Consider the following 27,742-nt stretch of genomic DNA (forward strand, 5'->3'; position numbering starts at 1 on the left):
CAGAAGGTTGTCAGTCGAAATGTCGACTTTTTTTTTCTCCTATTTTAGCATCAACCTAACCAAAAACAAATAAAATGTTGACATTTTCAAGTCGACATGTCAAATGCCGACATTCTGAATGTGTCAACATTTTAACCATGTCACCTTAAATGCGTCTTCATACTGATTGTAGACATTCAGAACCTGTTGACATTCTGAATGCCGACCTTCTGAATGTTGAAAAGTCAACCGAATATCCGACAGAATCATACAGCTAGAAGCAAAATTCATTTTTCGTAATGCTTCTAAATCAATTATTGATAACACGGAGCCCTTGCACCAGAGCAGTGGGCAGATGGCATGTCAAAAGACAGAGGCAAAGAGAAGAATGTTAGGGAGGTCGGTCAATGTGTTGCAGGGGCACCCCTGTTTTAAGGGAATGCCAAGAAGATACACAGTGACACAGTCACTTAAACTAAAATGAGATCCTTTAAGTACAGTCTATTTACAGCCATTAGTTAATGGAAATGAAAACAATAGCATAACAATGATTTAAATAGATTAACCAGGTAAAACTACTATTGGAAACTCAAACAAGTCCTAACATGCTACAGAAGCTATGGTTATATTAGACAAGCCTGCTCCGAGAACAGATTACATGAAATATAAAACTTGTGCATAACACAAATCATATTCAAATGGGTTCTAGTCAAAATGTCAACATTTAAAATGTCAACAATCAAGATGTTGACATGTTATCAATGTCAACAAGTTTACTTTAAAACATTGACAATGTGAATGTCGTCAATAACAATGTTGACAAATCCTGTTATGGTTAGACTATAATTAGGGTTAGTTTTAAGCTAAAATAGTACTGTTGACATTCTGAAAATGCTAGATTATGTCAGTGTCAACATTGTTGATGTCAACATGTCATTTTTCAACATTTTGTACATGTATGTAGATATGCTGATCGACATTATGGTGTCGACCTATTTAATGTCAATATTCTGCTAAAATATATGGCTAGCTATAGCTTTATGGTAATATGGTTATTGTTATTGTTTATGCAAATTATATTTATTAAGGTGACAATATTGAAATATAATGTACAGCAATGTACAATAAACCATTATAACACTTTAGCTAGGAGTTTTCTTTTATAACAAAAGAAAACCATAAGGTCACATCAAAACAAGAAAAGGGAAGGGGAACAAGCAAAGGGGATCGGGTCCGTGTGCTCACAGGATATAATAACAGCAAACATATGTGTCATTCATACCAACAAATGAGTGAGTGAGAAAGAAATGCTAAAATCGCGAGTTTCCTACATGTATCTAAAACGTTAAATTCCATCCATGCAAACCAAGTTGGTATTATCCAGAGTAACTAGAGTGACGTCCTCCACAGACTTGTACAAAATCACGTCTAATAAACCAATTCATAATCAATGGGGGCAAAACAATTTCTAATTAACTGGTATCATATCTTAGGACACGTTGTTGAAATGTAATAGAATTCTCTTTATATCTAGAAATCGGAAAATTCATTATGTTCAAAATCCAGAACTCAAAATCCCCTGAAGATATTCATGTATGCATATAACCAAATCTAACAATGGCCAAAGTTTGGGGCATTCCCAACATATGTAGAATGGGTTGCCTATTGCTAATTTAAAAGCCACCGTTTACTTGATTATTCAATGGAACTCTGGGACATCTGTACCATCTTGTAATGATCTAGTACTATGTTTTCAAAACCAATATACTCTGAGATGAAACGTGAGTATATACAATTTTGACCACTGAGATCCATGTAAATGTCTACTCAGGTCCTTTATTGTGAATTTAGGAGAAGCCCAGTGACCCCTATGAGTAATTCATAGATTGCGGAGTGTTGAGGGTTCTGACGAATGGTACAGAGAAGCTCAAACTGTTAAATCTCTTACTAGAACATTGCTCCTTTTGTGTCATCCCAAATAATGTTTCAACTGGTTAAATAACCAAATGTTGTTATTGGAGAGGGTAAAATCCAGAATGGATAAATTTCCTCACTCCCCACCAGCTGGCAGACACAGAGGGGTCTTTATGAACACAACATTTTCAGTTCCATGGGAGTCAGTTTGTCCATGTAAGTATATCCACAGGCCTACAGTAGCAATAGAACATTTCCCTATAGTAACCCAGGGGTCATTGTTATTTTTCACATACAAAGCCAGATACAATGAATATACTGTATTGGTCAGTCGTTGCAGATCCAGTGGTAAATATGCTGATCTTAAAAGCCAATGCAAACTTTAATAGCATGAACTGTTCTTCTCAACACTGCACACTGCACAGAGTAGAATTGAAAGTAGCCTAACAAGAGTGGAACTAATCTTCCCAAAATATAATGTAGTATCCACCAGAGACGTCTAGGCAGCTTTTATCACTGGTACTGAAAGTCTTCCATACTCTGTTCGGCAATATTCTCGGTTTAGTTTAGAGCTACTTGTAATAAGTGCAATGTAATAACCGCAGATATTGATTTGATAAAATGTTTTTGTTACTGTAAAATAGAATACAAGTTTTTTTTAAATAGATGCCAATATCTTGGCGAATATCCAACAGGCTTAGCATTTCCCTAGTTATAACAATATTTCCTGTTATCAGTGATGCAAGCTACACCTGACTTCTTGTTTACCTTTATTTCTCATATTACAATCTTTAAAAATAGAAAATCAGAATAAAGTATTACTTTTGTCATGAAACCTGCTTTTTTTCCCTTTTTGGTGCACACTAAGGGGCCTATTCATTAAACGTAAAAATTCAATGGAGATAATTAGCTTTAGAACTCTTATGGAGTTCTAGCTAATTATAGGTGGAATTCATCATTCCACCTCTCCATAAGAATCTATTCCGAAAAGCTGTCATTTTAGCGATGACAGCTTTTCGGGAAATAGATACTTTTCCCTCTCTACACTACCTTATTGCGTCTGGAAACAGTGCTGCGCATGCGCTGTTACATCTGTAAAACCAGCGCATGCGCAGCACTGCCAACAGATGCGGTAAGTTTCGTATCCCCCCCTCCCGACGCCCCCCCACCCCCCTCCCCCCACCTCCCCCCCCCCCCCCGACTTACCTGTCCGCGCAGCAGCCTCCGGCTCCGTCCTGCTGGTCTGTCATGTGGTTTCCCTGCAGACCACATGACAGATTAGAAAAAAAAAAAAACACATTTTTTTCTTTTTCTAAACTTTCTTGTGCTGTGCTGGGGAGCACGCATGACAGACCAGCCTCCGGAGCCTGAGGACGGAGCAGAGCGCCGGAGGGACTCGTCGGGGGACCAGCACACGCTGATACAGGTTAGTGGATTCTGCTATTCGCCACCTCACAGTGGCGAATAGTAACTGCATCAAATTCCGAAAATTGATAATTTTCGGAATTTGATGAATACCATAATTTCCACATCCCCATACTAATGTATGGGGAGTGTGGAAATTAACGCAGGGGGACTTAGCAAGGAGATATCTGTGATATCTCCTGTGTTAAGTCTGTTCATGAATACCAAAATAACGTTATTTAAGGAAAATGTCCTTAAAAACGTTATTTTAGTGTTGATGAATAGGCCCCTAAATGTGTCAGCTGAAAACCATTTTGATAAACCAGTCTCTGGCCACACACCTTCCACAGACACTCATAGATCCCAGTACAGCCAGTAAATAGATTCCATGTTAATGTGCTTCTTCCTTCTTGCTATGCTCCTATATCTCAACAATGAATATAATAATAGAAGGCCAAGTATGTTTATTCTTTTTTTGCATCTTATCTATTTTAACAGTTTAGAGCATTACTTAACTATACTACAACTGACATAGGAGAACCTTGAGTCACTTGTTAACAATTGTTGGGTGTTTTGGAGACAGTATGGCCTCCGATGATTAAGTATTGGTCTCGCTGCGAGGGATACTTAAGTGTCCAACTCGCTGCAGGGGAAACCTGACACCGGAGCAATTCATCATTGCTCCGGTGTGGGGACAGCTGCTCCGAAATGCAGAACGGCAGAAGTAGCTGCGTTACTTACCTCCTCCCCATCGTCTCGGCTACGCATGCGAGGTCAAGCATGCGCAAAGCCGCTGGGGAGGTAGTGAGGAGGTGGCGGAGGGATCTCTTCGTATCCCCGCAACTCCTTCCCATAGGAAGAAGCGGGGATCTGAGAACAAGCGCCGTCTGAAGATGGTGCTTGTTCTCGGAAACAAACGTTCAGTTTTCGGAATTTACTAAATATCAGGTGGTCAATTTGGGACTCCTGATGATGAATGGTCCGCATAGTTACTGGGCCATTTATCGATGATGAATAGGCCCCTTGGTCTGCAGATGATCTATGTTATTTAATCAAACTCAAATTCAGACTATTTTTTTTAATCTTAATACAGTATAATGTCATCAGTATGTTTTGCAACAATAAGGTTGCGAAGGTCTTGAGAGAGCTCTTTGCTTTTACCCATCATGAGATGTTTCTTGTGTGACACCTTGGTAATGAGACACATTTTTGTAGGCCATCACTTGGGACTGAACCAGCTTATATTAATTTGCACTGACAAGGGTCAGGATTGCTTTCTAATTACAGATAGATTTCAGCTGGTGTCTTGGCTTTCCATGCCTTTTTGCACCTCCCTTTCTTCATGTGTTCAATACTTTTTCCCTGTGTCATTTCACATTATTACACATAACTTAATTTATGGACATCTATGGTTTGATTTATTTGCATGCGTGGATTACATGGGCTGTTGCCAGTGGCGTCACAAGGGAGTGAGGGGGGTGTGGGCCGCACCGGGTGTTACCCATCATGAGATGTTTCTTGTGTGACACCTTGGTAATGAGACACATTTTTATAGGCCATCACTTGGGACTGAACCAGCTTATATTAATTTGCACTGACAAGGGTCAGGATTGCTTTCTAATTACAGATAGATTTCAGCTGGTGTCTTGGCTTTCCATGCCTTTTTGCACCTCCCTTTCTTCATGTGTTCAATACTTTTTCCCTGTGTCATTTCACATTATTACACATAACTTAATTTATGGACATCTATGGTTTGATTTATTTGCATGCGTGGATTACATGGGTTGTTGCCAGTGGCGTCACAAGGGAGTGAGGGGGGTGTGGGCCGCACCGGGTGTCACACTCCAAGGGGGTGACACCAAAAAGCCACACACTCCCCCCCACCATCACACTGTTGACTGCACCCTCCCCCGCCGTCAAAGAGATGACTGCAGAGTCGCTGAGAGGGGTGCCTGGTCCCGGGCAGGGGATCCGCCCGCTGCCCGCCCACTCCCCACCCACTTTTGCGGCCGCCGCCCATCCCGGCCGTCATGCTGAAAAGGTTTTTTTTTTTTTTTTTCAAGACAGCGCGTGATGTCATGTCATCACACTGCGCCGCCGCTGCTGAAGGAGAGGAGCTCAGGAGCCCGCTGCCCGTCCACTACTCCGCCCACCACCGCCACTGCTGGAAGGCTGGAAGAGAGGAGCCATCAAGAAGAAGGTAAGTGAAGCAAGGTGGCTGTCTGGGGACACAAGGCTGGCTGGCAGAGGACACAAAAGGGGGGGGGAAGGCTGGCTGGGGACACAAGTGGGGGAAGGCTGGCTGGGGACACAAGTGGGGGCTGGCTGGTGACACAGAAGGGGGGAAGGCTGGCTGGGGACACAAGTGGGGGCTGGCTGGCGACACAGAAAGGGGGGAGGCTGGCTGGGGACACAAGTGGGGGAAGGCTGGCTGGAGACACAAGTGGGGGATGACTGGCTGGGGACACAGAAGTGGGGTAAGGCTGTCTGGGAACACAAGTGGGGGAAGGATGGCTGGGGACACAGAAGGGGGGGCTGGCTTGCTGAGGCCACAGAAGTGGGATTGGCTGGATGGCTGGGGACACAGAAGTGGGGATTGGCTGGCAGGGGACACAGAAGTGGGGATTGGCTGATGGCTGGGGACACAGAAGGGGGGGTTGGCTGGCTGGGCACATATAAGTGGGGGAAGGCTGGCTGGGAACACAGAAGTGGGGGAAGGCTGGCTGGGAACACAGAAGTGGGGGAAGGCTGGCTAGGGACACAAGTGGGGGAAGGCTGGCTAGGGACACAAGTGGGGGAAGGCTGCCTGGGTACACAAGTGGGGGAAGGATGGCTGGGGACACAAGTGGGGGAAGGTTGGCTGGGGACACAGAAGTGGGGGAAGGCTGGTTGGCTCCCCAGAAGTGGGGAGCTGGGCACCTTGGTCCTGATTTTTATTTATTTTTTGGTGGAGGTGGGGGTGTCACCATTAGTTACAGCACCGGGTGACACCAACCCTAGTGACGCCTTTCGTTGTTGCTGACATTTGGTGAAAATTTCATTACAATAGCCCCATTACAAATATATTTACTGAGAAAAATGTTGATGTGTTCATTACTTATTTTACCCCAGTATGTAAAGAAGAATGCATATATGAATGTCCAAAAGTGTTTAACCCTCTTCCCAAAGACCTAAAAAGTTTAAATTTGGCACACAAGTTGAAAATGTGAAAAAATACAGCATTACTTGAGGTAAAATATAGGGCCTCATTCAGACATGTACTCTGTTCCAATATTTATGCAGTTCAGAGATTATCTGTGATTGAAGTCGCACACGCATACCTTCACAATGTGATTGCTAGGAAGGCACAATTTGGAGGAGGAAATGGGGGAGTGGTCCACAAAACACAGGCAGGTCGGTGCCGTTTTCGGGGCGGGTTGCAGCAGGTATCTACAATCCCTTACTCGCATAAAATGGCTCCAGTCTCAGTCCAAGAGCCCATGTTGCTTGACTTTTGGGTTGCTCACATGGGCTATTATCTGAGAACCTGCGTATGGGCTGTGAATGTGTAAGCCGTTGCTGTGCAGATTGCGATCGCTCTGGTGGATGTCTCAGTATTGTTAGAGGAGGGTTCTATTTTACAAACAATCACTCCTCAGTAGCATACGATATCTCAGCTGTGCTTGCAACACAGTAAAACACTGAATTAGGCCTATAGTTAGAAAAATATATTTATATAAAACACCCTTCAGCCATAACATTAAAACCATTGACAGCTGGAGTGAATAACATTGATTATCTCATTTACAATGGCACCTGTCATGGGTGGGAAATATTAGGCAGCAGGTGAAGTTATTGAAGATAATGTGTTGGAAGCAGGAAAAATGGGCAAGTGTAAGGATCTGAGTGACTTCGACAAGGGCCAAATTGTGATGGCTAGAAGACTGGATGAATGCATCTCCAAAACGGCAGGTGGGGTGCGGTGTTCCCGGTATACAGTGGTTAATACCTACCAAAAGTGGTCCAAGAAAGGGCAACCAGTGAACTGGCGACAGGCTCATGGATGCCTAAGGCTCAATGATGCACATGGGAAGCTGAGGCTAGCCCGTTTGGTTCGATCCCACAGAAGAGCTTCTGTAGCACAAATAGCTGAAAAATGTAATTGCTGTCTGTGACAGAAAGGTGGAAGAACACACAGTGCATCGCAGCTTGCAGTGTATGGGGCTGCATAGCCACAGACCTGTCAGAGTACCCATGCTAACCCCTGTTCACCAACGAAAGTGTCTACAATAGGCACGTGAGTGTCAGGACTGGACCATGCAGCAATCGAAGAAGGTGACCTGGTCTGATAAATCACATTTTGTTTTACATCATGTGGACAGCTGGTTGCATATGCATCATTTATCTGGGGAAGAGATTGCATCAGGATGCACTATGGGAAGAAGGCAAGCCAACAGAGGCAGTTCAATGTGCTAGGTAATGCTCTGCTGGGCAACCTTAGGTCCTGACAATCATGTGGATGTTACTTTGACATGTACCATCTACTTAAACAGTGTTGCAGACCAAGAACACCCCTTCATGGCAACAGTATTCCGTATTGGCAGTGGCCTCTTTCAGCAGCATAATGCGTCCTGCCACAGTGCAAATATTGTACAGGAATGGTTTGAAGAACTTCAGAAAGAGTTCAAGGTGTTGACGTCACATGGCCTCTAAATTTCTCAAATCCCAATCCGATCCAGCATACTGTATATATACAAAGATGTGTCCTCATACATCTTGCCTCAATATATCACGCGGTGTGACTTGCCTGGTGTGAGTGAGCTGGCAGGTCCCGTGCCACTCTGCTAGCGTTGGGCGTCTTTTTTTTTGCCGAAAATGAGTCGCACACAAGGGATGTAGTCAGGATGTTTTCAGTTGAAATGCCGACCGCCAGAATCCCAACACTGAAAGCTCGTCATGGGACTAAAGATAGGCGTCGAAATACCGACACCCAGCATACCAAACGTAGGTTAGCCAGGTGTCGCGAATTGTGAGACGTGTGGGGGGGGTTAGGTTTTGGCACTCCCAGGGGGTTTCAGGGTCAGGCACCCTCCCGGGAGGGTTAGGTTTAGGCTAGGGGTCGGGGGGGTTAGGGTTAGGGACTACTGGGGGGGAGGTTAGGGTTAGGCACCCCCCGGGAGGGTTAGGTTTAGGGTGCAGGGAGGGGGGGTTAGGGTTAGGTACCATGGGGGGACTTAGAGTTAGGCACCATCCACGAGTCTTAGGGTTAGGCACCCCCAAGGGAGGGTTAGGGAGGGGAGGATTAAAGATACTTACGAGCGGGTGTCAGGATTTTGATCTGTCAGACTTCTCTCATCGGGAGTTGAACCGGCGGCTTGTAAGCCGTCGGTATTTCATACCCAACCCGCACATGGATATACAAGTGTCTCATATCAAATTAGTGTGACCTAGTACCTAGTCGCACTGCATTGCATCTTCGACACATTTTTGGCAGAAAAGACACCTGGTGTTAGCAGGAGCTCACAGGACCTTTCACGTCCAGATGGGCTTTTTAGTACGACTGCAACAAAGATGCGTAAGGACACATCTGTATATATAGTATAGTACTGTTCAAAATTTGCAGAGTAATACAGGCAGGTACTTATCCATCATGCAATACCATCAGGGAAATTTATTCTGCAGCAGGACAATGACCCCAAACATACTGCCAACGTCATTAAGAATTATCTTCAGCGTAAAAAGGAACAAGGAGTCCTGGAAGTGATGATATGGCCCCCACAGAGCCCTAATATCAACATCAAGTCTGTCAAGGATTACATGAAGAGACAGAAGGATTTGAGCAAGCCGACATCCACAGAATATCTATGGTTAGTTCTCCAAGATGTTTGGAGCAACCTCCCTGCCGTGTTCCTTCAAAAACTGTGTGTAAGTTTACCAAGAAAAATTGAATTGTTGCTGTTTTGAAGGCAATGGGTGGTCACACCAAATATTGATTTGATTTAGATTTCTCTTCTGGTCATTCACTTTGCATTCTTACTTATATATATATATATATACAATCATGCAAGCGGCTGGCACTCCTATCCAAAATTTAAATGCTCTGGGTGCACGTCCAACAAACGAAAACATGCATCTATGGAGAATGGATGGCACTTCTAGAGACTTGATATATTTAGTAAGACACGAGGCAGACAACTAGGTGTCAAATTCAACGTTTCATGATGTGAATCATTTCGTCAGTGCCTCGTTTTTTACTGCATATATCAAGTCTCTAGGAGTGCCATCCGTTCTCCATAGATGCATATATATATATATATATATATATTCCATAGACAAAAACCTTACGGTTTCATATGTCCCATTGAGGCTGCTTAGACATGATCTGAAAATTCACAAAACCTATTGATTTTCTGCCACTCAAACTTCAAAAGGCAATGAAATTACGATCATTAAGGCTGACGCCTTAATGGACGTGTTCCTAGCGCAATACAGATATGGTATGCCATCACACCCTGTGGTTAACGTGAAATTCAGCACTCTCACAGAATGAGATTGCTGTCACTCACAAAATGGTGGAGCTGCTATTTCCCAAAACTAGCACCGGACTCCGTTTAGCAGGGGGGGGGGGGTGATGCCATAGCCAGGGGAGCCCTTTCACTGGGCCCCCCAGCTGCAGCATAACCCCTGACCGCTAGTCAGCCCACACCGGGGATCCCTGGGGAGTTGGGGACCACCCCCAATAAAGGGGTCTCCCTCCTCAGGGCAGCCCAGGCTGATAGCTCGGGGCTATCCCCGGCACACCTGGGTGGTGGGTGCCAGGTTGATTATGTATAGTGTGGTGCATAAGAAAATATACATTTTGTCTTTTGCAGTAGTACTACAGGTCCCAGCAAGCCTCCCCCGCATGCTGGTACTTGGAGAACCACAAGTACCAGCAGGCGGGGCATTAAGGGCCTGCTGGCGGCCATTAGGCTCTTTTGTGTGGCCGCCGCCCATCAAGGGCTTCCCGGCGTCTTCTTACTTCAGCTGGTCTCTCCAGCTCCCCGGCCGATGGACTGAATGGATGGAGCTTGCGCAGGCTCTATTTAAGCCAGCCGAGGGGGTGCGGCGACATGGCTCGCGACGGCCATCTTTGAATTTCAAAAATGGCGCTGAGGCGCCATTTTTGAAAAGGACAAGCTCGGTTCTCACCACTGAATTCACAGCTCATTCCCGGCTCCAGTTCATGGTTGATATGTCACAGCGCTGATGATCTTTCTCCCTGCCGCCGCCCGGTGCATTCCTCGTCGCTGCCAGCCGGGCCCTCTTCTCTCAGGACAGAAGAACAGGTAAGCAGGTATGCTGATCCTGCCCTGTGCCCCCCTCTCTTATCCATCCAGTCTTCCCTGCACTGTTCCCTCCAGTTCAGCCAGCCAGCCTTTCCTGCCCCCCCCCCCCAGTTCAGCCAGCCTGCCTTCCCTGTCCCCCCCTAATCCACCCTGCCTTCCCTATGCCCCTCCAGTCCAGCCAGTCTGCCTTCCCTGCCGTGCCCCTCCCTCAGTCCAGCCAGTCTTCCCTGCACCCCCTCATAGTCCAGCCAGCCAGCCTGTCTTCCCTGTCCCAGTCCAGCCAGCCTTCCCTGCGCCCTCCCCATGTCCAGCCTGCCTGTCTGTCTTCTCTGCCCCTGCCCTTTGCTCCCCCTAGTCCAACCAACCTTCCCTGCCCTTTGCTATCCCAGTCCACCATTCCCAGTGCAGTGTCCCCTCTTGTCTAGTCTTCCCTGCCCTGTGCCACCCCCCACCACCATGCCTAGCCATCCCTGGTTTACACACCAATTTAGGCATCACCCCTGATATAGCTTCACCCACGTTATCCACAACTCCGACCAACTCTGCCCTATACCCAGGGGGGTGGGGCCCTGCCTATTTTGTTAGTACCGGGCCCCAGAATATCTGATGGCAGCCCTGGATGTATGATGTATATATATATTAGGGGTGTGCACCGGCCACTTTTCGTGTTTTGTGTTTTGGTTTTGGATCTGGATCTTTCTTCGTGTTTTGGATCTGGATTGGTTTTGCCAAAACCACCCTTCCGTGTTTTGGGTTCTGGGTTTTGTGTTTTGGATCTGTATTTTTTTGAAAAAAAGCATAAAACCAGCTTAAATCACAGAATTTGTGGGGTTTTCTGCTCCTATGCAATTATTAACCTCAATAACCTTCATTTCCACTCATTTCCAGTCTATTCTGAACACCTCATACCTCACAATATTGTTTTTATGGCCAAAAGATTGCACTGAGGTAGCTGGATGACTATGCTAAGCGACACGAGTGGGCAGCACAAACACGTGGCCCATCTAGGAGTGACACTGCAGTGGCAGACAGGATGGCAGTTTGAAAAAGTAGGCCCCAAACAGTACATACTGCAAAGAAAAAAAAGAGGTGCAAGATGGAATTGTCCTTGGGCCCTCCCACCCACCCTTATGTTGTATAAATAGGACATGCACACTTTAACAAACCAATCATTTCAGCGCCAGGGTCTGCCACATGACTGTGGCTGAAATGATTGGTTCGTTTGGGCCCCCACAAAACATGCTGGCAATTAATGTGTCCCTGCACAAACTGGCTCTACGGAGGCGAGATGTCGTCCTCATCCTCCTCATCCACCGATTCCTTGGATAAAACAGGAAAAAGGGATTTAGGTGTCCCTGGACTGCTTACGGTCTTAGCCAAAGTTTCTGAACTTGACAGTAGCTTTTTATGAATGCGCTGCAGGTGCCGTATAAGGGAGGATGTTCCTAGGTGGTTAACGTCCCTACCCCTACTTATTTCATCTTTACATATGGTACATATGGCAAGACATTTGTTGTCCGGATTTGGATAGAAATATTGCCAGACCAAAGAGGTGGAATGTTTGGTCTTCTGCCCAGGCATGACCGTGATGGGCTTTTTCATCCCACGGACAACAACTGTCTCCCCCGGAGCCTGATTTAAACAAACCACATCACCATCAGAATCCTCCTCGCCAACTTCCTCCTCAGTGCCAGCTACACCAGTTGTACTTCAACAGTGACATCTTCAATTTGCATATCAGCAAGTGGACTGTGGGTGCTCCTTTCAGCACTTGCAGGGGGCGTGCAAATGGTGGAAAGAGCCACCTCTTCCCGTCCAGTGCTGGGAAGGTCAGGCATCGCAACCGCCACCACACTTGGACTCTCCTTGGGGATTTGTGATATCTTCTTAGAACGCACAGTTCTTCGCTGTGCTTTTGCCAGCTTAACTCGTTTGATTTTTTTAGCGGGAGGAGGGCTTCCATCGTCATGTGAAGCTGAACCACTAGTCATGAACATAGGGAAAGACCTTAGCCGTTCCTTGCCACTCCGTGTCGTAAATGGCATATTGGCAAGTTTATGTTTCTCTTCAGATGATTTAAATGTTTTTTTCAAGGTCATTTTCCTGAACTTTGTCATTTGGGATTGTATGTGCCCTCTACTATGACATTGGGCATCGGCCTTGGCAGACGACGTTGATGGCATGTTATCGTCTATGTCATGACTAGTGGCAGCAGCTTCAGCACTAGGAGGAAGTGGTTCTTGATTTTCCCTATTTTATTTTTATCGGAGAAAGTTTGGTCCTCCATTTATGTTATATTGATATATACGTGCGGCTAAGGCGCACACAAACACAGAAAATATTTTTTTATTTTTGCTGGAGAGTAGTGCACTTTGTGGGTTACACCACCCTTTAAGAAATGAGCCAGCTGGCTCTTTACTTATGGGACACAGGCGCACGCTTGGCGCTGCTCCTTTGTTGATGCACGTGCAGCAACAGTGCACACAATTCACAAACACAGAAAATATTTTTTTATTTTGTTTGGAGTGTACTTTGGGGGTTACAGCACCCTTTAATGGTCAAGCCAGCCGACCCTTTACTTATGACACAGGCGCACGCTTGGCACTACTTTGTTGATGCACGTGCAATTCACAAACACAGAAAATATTTTTTTATTTTGTTTGGAGTGTACTTTGGGGGTTACAGCACCCTTTAACGGTCAAGCCAGCTGGCCCTTTACTTATGACACAGGCGCACGCTTGGCACTACTTTGTTGATGCACGTGCGGCTACTGCGCACACAATTCACAAACACAGAAAATATTTTTTTATTTTGTTTGGAGTGTACTTTGGGGGTTACAGCACCCTTTAACGGACAAGCCAGCCGGCCCTTTACTAATGGGACACAGGCGCACGCTTGGTGCTGCTCCTTTGTTGATGCACGTGCAGCCACAGTGCACACAATTCACAAACACAGAAAAAATATTTTTTTTTAGCACTTGGGGGGAGCACCCCTGACGGACAGAGCACCCCCTGGACAACACTACAGCACCCCTTTAGGACAGGGACACTGCACAGGACTTTGGAGTGGACACAGCCCCTATGGACAACTGACTGCACAACACAGTCCAGCCAGCCCCTATGGACTTTGAAGTAGTGGACACAGCCCCTATGGACAACAGCAGCACAGCACAGCACAGCACAACACTACACTGCACTACACTACACTGCCCAGCCAGCCCTAACTCCCACCCTCCTTCTTCACTGTCCACAGCCGAGTGAGAAAATGGTGCCGACGCGGGTACCTTATATAGGATCCAAAACCCGCGAGACCCGGAAGGCGGGATGATGACGTTTTGCCTCGATTTCAGATCCGAGTCAGGCGGGAAAAGTCAAGACTGACTCGGATCGGCCTCGGATCGGGGGGGTTCGGATTTCAGAAATCTGAACCCGCTCACCCTTAATATTAATATAAATATATATATATATATATATATATATATACATATACATATATACACACACATATATATATATATATATATATATATATATATTACTGTGCAAAAGTTTTAAGCAGGTGTGGAAAAAAGGCTGCAAAGTAAGAATGCAAAGTGAATATATAACTTGTAGAATAAATCTCACACACTTAACCATATAAAAATCGGGTGCCCGGTCATGACATCAGTCAATATGTACAAATCTTCCTCCACTTCACCAGGGGCTCAGTAAGGAAAAGAACCAGCACTCCATATTTAAATGCCATACATATAATATTTACTGCCATCACATCAAAAAGCCGGCATGAGCATCATAATAAGTCGATACTTATCAGCAACTTTCCATCTCAAATAGAGGGAGTTTCACTCCCACACATCCAGCATTGCCTGACAGCTGTTTCTGTGCATGTCGCACAATATATATATATATATATATATATATACACACATACACACACACACACACACACACACATATTTACAGTATATATATATATATATATATATATATATAAAAAGGTGCTTGCACTTAAAAAATTATAATGTCAAATTTATAACACCCATGAAAAAAAAGGGGGAAAATGTGGCAGAATCCTTCAATTCAACAGGTCCAAAAAGTCCCTTACGGCAAATACTTCATTATGGTTAAGAGGCCTATTACTTATCCTTAAAAGTGGGTGAAAATATTAATTTTCACTTGTTAAATTTAAGTGTTGGTCCTATTCATTAAACAGGAAATGCAGCAGATTTCACTGAAATCTCCTACTTAGCGGTCATCCCAGAAGCAGAATATGGTCTCCATACATTAGTATGGGGACCTCCTTATTTCCCTATTCATCAAACAACTAAAAATACATAATTTTAGAAACTTATTGTGGAAACGGATGCCATCTTCAGATGGTGTCCATTCTCAATGCCCTGCTTCTTCATATGAGAAGGATTCCTGGGTTGTGAAGAGGCATCCATCCAAGAGGGATCCCTCTTGCATGGCATATCGACATTGGCTATGTCATCGACTATAACATTCATCAGGTCGACACTAATGAAATGTCAACATGATTAGAATGTCGACTAAACACATTCTTGGTGGTTTAGTGGTGACTTACCTGGTTCCAGCAGTGCCTTCTGGGTCAAGCAGTGATGTCAGATCCTATGTAATTTCCTGCAGTAAGTATCGCTAATTCTAGCCTTCCGCCTATTTTGACTTGCATTGCCCTACACTACAGGAAATACTCTGTATCACCTAACTGAGTTGTAAGTGCTCGCCTGATAATATCTTAAAGATTGAGGGCGGGATCCATGACGTATCAAATCCGGGCCGGTATGCATGACGAACACCGTAAAGGGCCGCTCTCTTTGTAAGAGCGGCTCTTTGAGATGGAGGAACTTCCATCCATGCTGCGGGGGTTGCTGGGAGGAATCCCTCTCACAGCACTCTCCTCCAATCAAGATGACATTACCCACCACAACCAAGCCCCAGAGTGTCTTGCATTCCGGGGCTTGGTGCATATGAAAAATGAGGTCAAACCCGTATTTTCGGGGTTTGACCACATTTCTCGCTGTGCTGCATTCCACCCTTTTGGTTAAGTTTAGGATTACAGGTAGGGGTGGGCTACGTTTAGGTATTTTCACCTCATCAATATGAACCCACACTGTCAACAAGTACAAGTACATTTACAGAGGATAAGGTCCGAACAGAGCTATCAAAACTGAAGAGGAATAGATCAATGAGGCCATATGGGATACATTCAAGGATACTAAAAGAGATTGAAGGGGTGCTGGTAACACCATTAACTTAATTAATCAGCCAGTCACTAGCTACAGGAGTAATTCCAGAGGACTGGAAAAGAGCAAATGTAGTCCCACTGCACAAAAGTGGGAGCAAGTAAGAGGCAAGTAACTACCAACCAGTGAGCCTTACTTCAGTAGTAGCCTAGATCTAGGTTAAAGATCATAATATCTATAGTTTGGAGCAGAGAAGGAAAAGGGGGGACATGACAGAAACTTTCAAATATATCAAGGGTTTTAACAAGCTTCAGGAAGGAAACATCTTCAAAGGAATAGAAGTACTAGAATACAAGGACATGCACTGAACACTAGAGGGAAGTAGGTTTAAAGGACATTTGAGGAAAATTAGTTTACGGAAAAGGTGGTGGATAAGTGGAATAGTTTCTCATCAGAGGTGGTAGAGGTTAAGACAGTAGAGCAATGGAAACATGGTTGGGGTAGGCATAAGAATATCCTTACAAAGAACTAATAATCACATAGAGATGAGGTTACTAAAATGTTAAAAAAGGGCAGACTAGATGGGCCAAGTAGTTCTTATCTGCCGTCAAATTCTAAGTTCCTATGTAACATGCCGACTGTTGACATACACAACGTTGATATTTGACGTGTCGTCCTCCCATCCATGTTGACATTCTAACTGTTTACATTTTTAATACCCTCAAGATTGCCAGTTACTATTATTACATTGCATTTCTACCACTATCATTTTATTATTGCCAGCACGTGTATTTTTATTGCATTATAATTCTATATTATTGTTCTATGGTTAGTGGTAGATTTACTAAATCTTCTAAAACAGACAGGTGGAGGTGTTTTCCATTGCAACCAATCAGATTCTGTCTATCATTTTCTAGGATGCAGTAGAGAAATGATAGCTAGTATATTTTTGGTTGCTATGGACAACACCCCCACTTTTCCTTTTTAGTTGCTTCATGACATCTACCCCTCAGTTGTATTGAATTGTTATTCTATTTTTTTACATTGCTTTTGTAATTGCATCTAACTCATAAGTTCTTACATTTAAACTGCTCAATACCCTTTCATTCAATTGATATTCCAAGAAATTATTTACAATATAGACAGAAACAATATTGATAATTTGTGCGCAAAAAGATCAGGAATGCAGCAAGGGGTGAGAATACAGTCGGGTAAACACCCACTACTTGATAGAACATGCAAAATGAAAAAATGATGTAAAACACCTACAGGCGCTCCCCCAATCACAAGTGCACATAAGTGATAAGGCAAAAGAATAATCACCCTATATCCACTCCACTTAGTATAGAGTCACACAACCTTGTAGACACATCCTGCAGTCTTTAATGGTATAAGAGCATAGGTTTTCTTATCCTCCAGTATTTATACACTGATCACAGCAAATCTCATATATGGGGGATACAGAAAAAAATACAAACATAGTGTAATTCAAACTAAAACAAAATGTATTTTAATGATAGATTACACTCACAAATTGCAGAAAAAAATCAGGCATGTAAAATCCATTCAACGTGGTACAGCAGCAGCAGCATATGAACGAGCTCTCTCCTTGTATTCCTTAGATGGTATAAGGAAGGCAAAGACACCAGCTACGGATGCAGTGATATGCCAAGAGTGAAGCAAGTAAAGCCAGTCCTCTATCAGTGATGGATGTAGTCCTTGTAGCCCACGCTAAACGCGTTTCAGACTTGTTAGTCCTTCATCAGAAGCGTGTTTGAGGCTCTTTTTCATAGAATATATATATATACCCTCCATAATCAACCATACACCTAAACACATTTACCGCTAATCAGCACTCGTTGGCGTTAACGCATGCGCATTCGCATCAAAGTCCCGGAAGTTGAATGGCCGTGCGTTCCACACAGCAGGAAATGGTAATATTATGCGTTCTGCAGCCTCCGCAAACCCAAAAGTGGCATGTGTTTTTGCGTTCCAGAGTCCTTTCGAGCGAGCATTTCAAACGGGGATAAAGTTTTGCGTTTCACAACATCTGTATAGCTGGAAATAGCGAGCGTCCTGCGTCTCAAAGTTCTTTAATATGAAATAAATATTCCTCCTAATTAGCCCATCTCACAGTGGGGAGGACCTCCATAATGTACTCAATAAATCCTCACTCATAAGTATCAGCAAGGAGATGACATCAGGTCCATAAATAACGTCCATGCACGGATGACATAAAATACATAAATATACTAACAATATTAGTTAAAAAGTATTAATTCATTAAAAAAATGTATATAGCAGCTCGATTAAAAAACATATGACAGTAACAAAGCAAACACATCAATTTAAAAAACACTTCAATTCAAAGTCACTATTCAATCCACTGGGTACAAGGGTCTTTAATTTATGAATCCATCTCATCTTGGATTGAGACAACCGTTTGTCTAGGTCTCTAGTTCGCCATTTGGGCATAATAACTTGTATGCCCCAAAATTTTTTATATGGCATTCTTTCGAATTGTTTGAAATGCATGGAGACTACATGAGTCTCCAATCCTTTACGAATGTTATATATGTGTCCCGCCCACCTAGTTTTCAAGTTTCTACTCGTCTTGCCTACATAGAATAGGCCACAGGTACATTCCAAGATATATATGGCATTCTTAGAATGGTATGTGACAAATTCATTGATGGGATACTTTACACCATTCACTGTAAAATCAGTAACTTTTTTTGACACTTGATCTTACTGTTTTACACATCAAGCAGCTTCCACAACCATGGAAGCCCTTGGTTCTTATACTTTGCCTTATTTCCATCTCTATACTACTTTTAACCAGTTTCTCTTTCATGGAGGGGGCCTTTCTGTATACAAATTTTGGTCTCTGTGGAATTTTGTCACCAATAATTGAGTCTTGTTTAAATATATTCCAGTGCTTTTTTACAACTTTTTCTATCTCTTTATAGGAGGATTTATACTGTGCAATGAAGGCCCACTGGAAGTCTTCTTTTGAATTAACCTTTTCCTTTTCCTTGATTAAATCTGCTCTCTGAAGTGTTCCTATTTTGACTCTTGCTTTTTCTAGAAGTCTCTCCGAGTATCCTTTTACTTTAAAACGATCTGACAATTCATCCAACTGTTGTTGGCAAATCTCATCTTCGGTGCAGTTCCTTTTAGTTCTTAGGAACTGCCCGAAGGGGATACCATCCTACCAATTTGGATGGTGTTCACTAGTTTTTTCAATATATCCATTTGAATCGGTCGACTTACTATAATTCCTGTTATTGATTAATCCATTTTTAATATAAATAAGGAGGTCTAGAAAGGAGACTTCTAAAGTGCTATGTGCAAATGTAAACTGGATAGAGAATGTATTAATATTTAACTCCGTGCAAAATTTTAAAAGGGGTTCCTCACCACCTCTCCAAATTAAAAACACGTTATCTATGTAGCGCTGCCATGACACCAGGCCCACCACCATATCACCACCAATCCAAATGTGGTGATCCCCCCAGTACGCCATAAACAAATTAGCTTACCTGGGGGCGAATCTGGTGCCCATGGCAGTGCCGACAACTTGTAAATAAAATACCCCATCAAAATAAAAGTAATTGTTGGTTAAAATACATTTTATACCATCCAATAAAAAGGACTTCATTTGTTCACTATAATTACTAAGATAAAAAAATATGTGACAGCCTCTAGTCTTTGCAGCTCAATAATAGTATATAGCATGCTCACATCTGCACTACACAAAATTTCACCCTCCTGCCATTTTAAATGTGAAACCTTGTGTAATACATCACTTGTATCTTTTAAGTAAGCTTTGGTTGTTTGGACCAGAGGCTGCAAATAAAAATCAATCATGGCTGATAGATTACTGGTTAGGCTATTACAGCCCGATACTATAGGTCGACCAGGAGGGTGGAGAGGGTCCTTATGAACTTTCGGTAACACATACATCGTTGGTACAGATGGGTCTTTAATCAGTAAAAAATCTTATTCTTTTTTAGTAATAACATTATCATTAAAAGCTTTTAAAACTAGTTCGCTAAGAGCTTGTTGAATCCTTAATGTGGGATCACTCTTTAGTGTAATTCAAACTAAAACAAAATGTATTTTAATGATAGATTACACTCACAAACTGCAGAAAAAAATCAGGCATGTAAAATCCATTCAACGTGGTACAGCAGCAGCATATGAATGAGCTCCCTCCTTGTATTCCTTAGATGGTATAAGGAAGGCAAAGACACCAGTTCCGGATGCAGTGATATGCCAAGAGTGAAGCAAGTAAAGCCAGTCCTCTACCAGTGATGGATGCAGTCCTTGGAGCCTGTGCTTAACGCGTTTCAGACTTGTTAGTCCTTCATCAGAAGCATGTGATTGGGGGAGCGCCAGTAGGTGATTTCCAGCATTATTTCATTAAGAAATTATTTACAAACATCAGCCACAATCCACAAGGTGTCAATCCATAGGTTACCAGGCATTTAATCTAATAAACCTGTGAAGTGGCTTATCCCCTTTACCTGTGACTGTGTGTTCCAGTAAGTGATTCCTGAGGAAGTCAGGTAGGGTTTTCCCACCACTGGAGGAGCCTGCAAGAACCCACAACCTGAAGAGTAAAACAAACTCAAGTGGAGTTACTGTGCTGAGTAGGAAACTCAGCAAAGGTGAGTACAGGAATACTTATGGTCTTTTCAGCAGGACCACTGAGATCCAGGAACCATAGTTAGCTGTTGGGTGTTCTGTTGTCTGGCCTATATTTTGGTAATATTTTCTCTTAATAGTGGTTGGTAAAATGAAATAAAAACGGTCGATTTAGAAATGTTTAAATATGAAAATAACTTACGCAATATGAAATCAGAATGTTCCTGGGAGATCCTCCAGCAGCCCATTGCAGACATATGACCTATCTATCCCTCCTAGCTCCTCTCATTTCCTTTCTTTTTCCTTCTTCTTTCTTGAATATATTAAGTTACATGGACATTTGATCTATCTAATATTCATTCACAATATTAGATTGATTGATTGATATGTACACTTGTGTCTTTCTATCTTAATGGTCTATTAGTAAATATTTCCACACATGTTCTTGTTTATTATTGTTGATGTTATATGTATAAAATGTCCGAAAAATAAAATTTTCCTTAATAAAAACACTTATTTTTTTGTGTGAAAATGATAACAGAAATGATAATTAATAGGCGAGCTACAATTAACCCAAACTCCTTTAGCTAATTACTCACAGACTATTATACACATCCAACATTCTGATATCATAGAACATATAAATGACTGGGGGACAGGAACTCATAGTTGTATTTTTCACATTAAAGCTGCATTACCACCTAGGATAATAATGACCTAAAGTGCCCATCCTACTGTCAGGAGCTACTCCATCTAGCCATTTCAATTAATACAGTATTTAGCTGTTCCCTGATCCAAAAATGTGTGCAGATCAACAGTCCCCACATCAACAGCAAATGCACTATGTATACATATAACTTTAGGAATCATTTCTGCTATCACATTATTAGACACTAAGTTTTGTTTTCATGTACAGTATATAGATTTAGTTATGATCAGTACTTTTTCTTTAGGAAAAAGTTGCTGGCACTCATCTTGATTTACAAGTTGATATAAGATGTATAGTAGCTCCTACACTCTCAACAAGTCTTCAGATGGTTATTTTATTAATTTCTTAAATTATTTTACCGATTTCTTCTTGTTTCTAGAACTAGTTATAATAATTAACATGTACATCAAAGGAAAAAAACAAAGGACCTCATTCATAGGTGGTCGCACGGAGCGATTGGACGTAGCGAGCAATGTTTTATTCAACTGCGCATGAGTACACATGGCAGTGCGCGTGCGCAAGCCTGTCTTTCTGACCGCAATCCTCTTGCTCGCTAGTCACTACGAGGTCGTAGCTGTGATTGACATTTCGTGCCGTACAGGGGAAGGTGCTTGTGAACGGGGGTGTGGTGGTGCGCACGCAGGCGTGGTTGACCTTAAAAAGGGCGTTTTAAGGGCGTGCATATATTACAGAGCGAGTCATCACACACGTCATCTCGTTGCAATAACGATGCTACTGCTCGTAGTGCTAAAGGTAGCCCAGGGTCTACCTTAAGCATTGCCAGTGCAGGCGATGGTTTCTGCCTCAACCGATGTCTGTAGGCAATTAACACTGTAACAGGTGTTAATCGTGCTGAAGTAGGTTGCCGCCTGCGACCGACTCTGAATTAGGCCGTAGAGATAGGAGGTGTGCTTTCATTGTTGTGAGTGTTTCCGCGCTTACGATGTGCGTTGCAATTGAGCGCTCGTTTTGCATATTCTCGATCACTTTGGGTTCGACCGATCGCTCCCGAGCGACCGCCTCTGAATGAGGGCCAAAGTGCCATTACTGCGTACCATTAGAAAAAAAGCCCTGGCTTACATGTGTGAAAGTATGTGTAAAGTCATATAAAAATCGAGTAATACCTGTGTGATTCTCAAACACGTTTCTCTTCTCTGCAACTGCCCGTTTAATCTCCTCTAGAACAGTGCTGAGATCTCGGGACCTCTTCTGATTCTCTTTCTCTGCATGGAACAGCCTTTGTTGTAGTTCTAAAAACTGCTTTTCATATGTGTCCATCCCATATTCTGAAAAGTAAGAGGTTGGATTATTGAAAACTAAATGTGCAAACGAAAAATAAAACTCTATTTGACCAAAGCATTATCTAAAACACATTCTAAATCCTGATAAGCTTCTAAACCCCAGATTTTTTTTTTTCTATAAAACAACTTGCATTTATGAGTAGTATTCCTTTATATGCCCTCTGTCCAATTTCCTCATGCATTTCACTGATTGGTGTTCATGTTAGGAGACATTTTATTTGGTCAGACTTTAAGGGACTCAACAACTGAAAATTAAATAAAAATGGATGTACGAAAAACTGTGGAATGCACATTTGTTAAGTGCCTTTAAGCTTCCTATTACGCAATCCACAAACAAGATTGTTTCAGTGTATTCCTCAGTGACAAAGAAGCTTACTAATGACCAACTAATGCTTTTCAGATACATGTACTCAAAACTCCAGGGACCTTGATCCATGCAAAAGTGCTGCAATGCAAATGCCATTCACCAAGTGCTGGTTTTAGAGCTAGGAAAAAAAAAAAAGATCTTCAAAGTATTGCAGTATATTAACATAACTGGCTGTAACTACATTGGCCACCTTGACATAAAACATTTTGGAAAAACCAGTATGACAACATTTTATTTTATACCAATAATCACTTTTAAGTTATGATTATAGATCAAATTCTGCACATTATAAGGCTTCTCTGGATGCAATTCAATAGTTTTTTAGGTTGCAGTAATTATCACGCTCTTCACGGGTAATTAGATCAGGTTTAGCAATGTTAAATGACTAAACGTGTGTAAAGTCCAGGTTAGGGCGCCGAAAACCAGGATTTTGAATTGAATTACTCCGTTAGGTGCCCGGCAATACCAGCCGCCGGCGAAAACAATTGAATCGCCCCCACTGTGTCTACAAGTTTCAAAACAGATTATTTAAAAGTACTCCCACCACTGAGACATGATTTATACGAACTGTCCTCTAACATTTGTCTGTATGAAAAACACATCTAAAAACAAAATAAGATGTCAAAAAGGCATTACACATGATAAATTGGGATTTCATATTGGCTGTTGCAACATTTGGGTTTAGGTTACACTGGAACTCCTCAGGATACAGGCTCTATACAAAAATCCTGCAGCCAGGGTTAAAATGTATGTTGACCTTTCAGACCCAGTTAAAATAACTAAACAAGAGTGCACACTCTCGCCACTGATCTTTGTGCTCTGAATGAAGACCTTGGCAAGAGACGTTAGGGTAAACCCTGTTAGTTAAAGGAGTAACCGTGGGTAATAAAGACTATAAGTTGGTTCTTTATGTGGCTGACCTCTTAGCAATGATTACCAATCCTGTCATTTCAATGCTAAACCTTGTTTCAAAATTTCGGACCTTTGGAAATCTTTCCAATTTGAAGATCAATTATTCTAAATCCGCTGCTCTTAATCGTGACACCTTCCTTGCTGTCATTGAGAGCCTGAAACAGTATTTTACTTTCTCTTAGCAAACAACTCAAATTAAGTACCTGATCATTTATAGAGATGCAACTTCCATTTCACTGTACAAAAAAATACGTAAAAGAATTAAAGCAGAGGAGAAGTAACATAAAAATTAATATTCTTCCAGGAATCCTACACCTTCTACAAACTCTTGCCATACACATGCTCCACAAATGGTCATATAGATGTGTTATAAGAGACTTTGTGAGGCCTGGTTGGAAGTCACTCTTTAAGCAAGATATTTTATACATACACAAGCACCTAGGAGGTCTTCACGTCACACACTTATCTAGCCTATTGTGACACAGTCTTGCTGGGTATAATCCTAACCGAAACATCGATGAAGGAGGACAAGCAATGTGTGTGCTGCAATAGAGGTAAAACCTACTTTAATGCACCCCATTATTGGTCCTACCCTAACACACTGGAATAAGTTGTAGGAGCAGAAACATATCTCCTCATTAAAGTCCACTCTGACAACATTGTTTGCAAACTCTACATTTCCTCCAAATAATTCCAAAAATCAGTTCCAGCTATGGGTCTAGATTTACTAAGCAGTTTGCATTTGAAAAATGAAAATCTAGCCCAAGGTGTCAAGTGATCTTGTGTCACTGCAAGATGGTAGGCACCTCAGAATACTCCTTATCAATTATATTCAGGCCAATAAGGAGCTATGGAGATACCTGCATTCAACATACTAATCAAATAATCTAAGCACAGAAAGCCCTCACTCCATTATTATATATTAGGGCTTAATGTCTAGCACAGACTCAGTAGAGAGCTGCAGGGTGGTTAAGCCCCCTCACTACTCTAATTGAAGCCCAGACACAGCCTCTACCCAGCGAAGTAGAAGGTCCTCAACCAACAAGTGGTGGTGTTGTGGCTGCATATCCAGCAAAAGGAGAGGGAGTAGTAGGGAAAGCTAGTGCTGCAGGCGGTGGTTGAATGGCTTCTCAACTACCTGGAATTGAGCTACTGCAAGACTAGATGGACCACCTCTCCCACCTGCAGAGCTTGCTGTGCCAGAACAATCTGTGGAGAAAGATGGTGAGAACTATTAATAGAGAACCTTTGGTATACTACCGAAATTAGCCAGCGATATTTATTTATTATTTATTTATTAACAGTTTCTTATATAGCGCAGCAAATTCCGTTGCGCTTTACAATTTGAATCAAGATTAACATTATACTGGGTTGTAAAAGACATACATACATGACATACATAAGGTTAAGAGGGCCCTGCTCACAAGCTTACAATCTATAGGGAAATAGGTGTTGATACACAAGGAGAGGTGCTATTGCAAATTGGTCCAGCCCAATTGCAGATATTCTTGGTGGGCTGTATAATCCAATCACACTGGAAAGTTGGCCTAGGGTTAGGAGGATGTTCAATTGAAGAAAGAGAAGATGTGATAGGTGTTTACTATAAGAAGAGAGTTAGATAGGGAGCTATAAAAGGTTAGGTGGGCGGTCCTGGAATCTGATAAGCTTGTCTAAAGAGGTGAGTTTTCAGAGAACGCTTGAATGTTTGGAAACTAGTGGAAAGTCTTATTGTGCATGGGAGGGCATTCCACAGGGTGGGTGCAGCCCGAGAAAAGTCCTGATATGAAGCGAGACTTAGGTAGCCTAATTAGTAAACATATCTGAACTAATATATTCTATATGGGTTGGGTATGGGATGTCGGCGCTCGGCATCCCGGTGGTCAAAATCCTGATGCTGGCATCCAGGTAGGGTTAGGGATACCGACACCTGTCGGTAGGTATCCTAACCCTTTTCCTAACCCTACCTCTCCCTCCCTGCACCCTAAACGTAACCCTCCTCCCTAGTGCCTAACCTTCCCCCTAGTGGCTAACCCAACTACTTACCATTGAGATGCCAGCACCGGGATTCTGACAAGTGTTGGGATTCCGGAGCCGGCATTTAACACGCCGGCATCCCCTTTGCTAGGATATTGACAGCATCCCATTCTATACACCCTGATGGATGTCTAGTGCTTTTTTTTAGTTTCTTTTTCCCTGGCTGATTTGTAGTTCTACTGAAGTTCAAGCTCTGGACCTCAGGATTTCCAACACCCATACCGCATCTCTTTCCATGTGGTAGCCAGAGGCATATATCTTGCTGATGTGTACATTGATGTTCTTTTATCCCATGTAATCGAATGTGCAGTCTCTCAATAAACTAAGATTGCAACCCCCCCATAATATAATACATGTCACATGACCAATGGCAGATGGATAAAGCAGAAATTACACACATCTTCCAACAATAAAAACAATTCTAAGCTGGGACACAGCCATAGCCCGTCTGACAACGGGTCATAGCTCACTCTCCCCCAAAACTCCACACAATAATAGGCCATCTCATCCCCTCCCCTAAAACCCCATAAATGCGCTTGCTGACCATACTGTACTTACGCTCAATTTACCATGCGTTACAACATATGTACTGTACTGATACTTTACAGTAACTTCAAATCACTACTGTCCTAAGATTGAGCAGCAGACAAGGATTGCGGATACTTCTAAGGCACTTAGGGCCTGATTCAGACCCACTTGCTAAGATGCATTTGCACACAGCCAGAAATTGTTTGCATTCTGCGCATGCGTACGCATTGCAGTGCACGTGCGCGAACCAGTGCGAGAGATCAGGAAGCGTTCGCTCGCTTTGCATAGACAGCCCAGCTGAATGAGTGACAGGGGAAGCCGATTGTGGGTGGTGAAAGGGGCTGGCCGCTAAAAACGGGGGAGTGGAGGTGGGAACGCAGGCGTGCCTGAGCATCTAAACGCTGTTTAAGAGGCGTGCATAATTAAGAGACAGGGTCATAGTACATGACACTTGGCTGAAATCTACACTGAAGCCCTCGCAGTGCTTGCGACAGGGTATGGTCAACCACAAGTGCTGTGATCGCATCCGATGGTACTCGATGTTACCGATGGTTGCATACACTTCCTGGAGATGATATGTGCAAGTGGACATCTTAAGACAGGCTGGTGGGCGTCTGCATACACAATGCGATCGCACGCCAAGACATAGTGGGCGTGCTAATGCCTTGCCGTGCGATCGCCTGCCTTGCTGAATTTGCATACACATCTAGCGAGCGAACGCATCTAGCGAGGAGGACTGAATCGAGCCCTTATTTCCTGAACACTACATTTCAAGCATGGTTTTTAAACATGGTCATTGCGCATCGCACAATTTTGTACATGTGCATATTACTTTTCTATCCGGCACTTCAAGCTTCTCCCATTATCCCTACCTTTTTGCTTGTTTAAGTCTATGTAAATCAAAGACGGTCTCAATGAAAAGTTAAATAAACCTCATCTGGAGAGGTCCCGCTCCAAACATGTGTACCACCGGTTTATGTAGTGCAGCATACATACTGTAGTATTGCAAGATTTCAAGTAGATTAATTTGCTTCTAACACAATCAACAAATGCTTGCCAATTACACACTGGCAAGCATTTCTTAGCGTTCAGTGATTCATATACTGAACACTATAAATCTTATCATATTACACTATCATTATGTCAATAATTTGTTTCTCATTTATGAATTTATTTGCCAAGATGCCAGAAATATTTATGTAACTGCCAAGGCAGTATGCACGCAGCACGCATCGCTTACAGTACAAGTGAGAATAGCTGAGTGGGGAGAAATATATTTACAGTGGGTGTGGTATGTTTGGTCGAGAGTGCTCTTATCAGCATTCATCAGGTTGACATGAGAAAGTCAATACAGCTGAAATGTTTGGCGCTGATAGGAACACTTGTAAAATACTAAAATGTACTTAGAAATTCACTAGAAATAGTATATATGAC

The 27,742-nt window shown here is 42.8% G+C and overlaps 1 protein-coding gene across 3 annotated transcripts in view; it reads right to left on the reverse strand.

The window, feature by feature from the left end:
• MGAT4D (MGAT4 family member D) overlaps positions 1-27,742 on the reverse strand; it is a 242,861-nt gene that overhangs the window by 137,679 nt on the left and 77,440 nt on the right. For all 3 annotated transcript variants that reach the window (XM_088454717.1, XM_088454716.1, XM_088454718.1), the window contains exon 2: positions 22,291-22,452. In XM_088454717.1, the coding sequence (XP_088310843.1) occupies positions 22,291-22,452 (162 nt within the window). The remainder of the gene's footprint in view (positions 1-22,290; positions 22,453-27,742) is intronic.

The sequence above is a fragment of the Taudactylus pleione genome, unplaced genomic scaffold (assembly GCF_031769625.1).
Source record: "Taudactylus pleione unplaced genomic scaffold, aTauple2 ptg000628l, whole genome shotgun sequence".
Taxonomy (NCBI): Eukaryota; Metazoa; Chordata; class Amphibia; order Anura; family Myobatrachidae; genus Taudactylus; species Taudactylus pleione.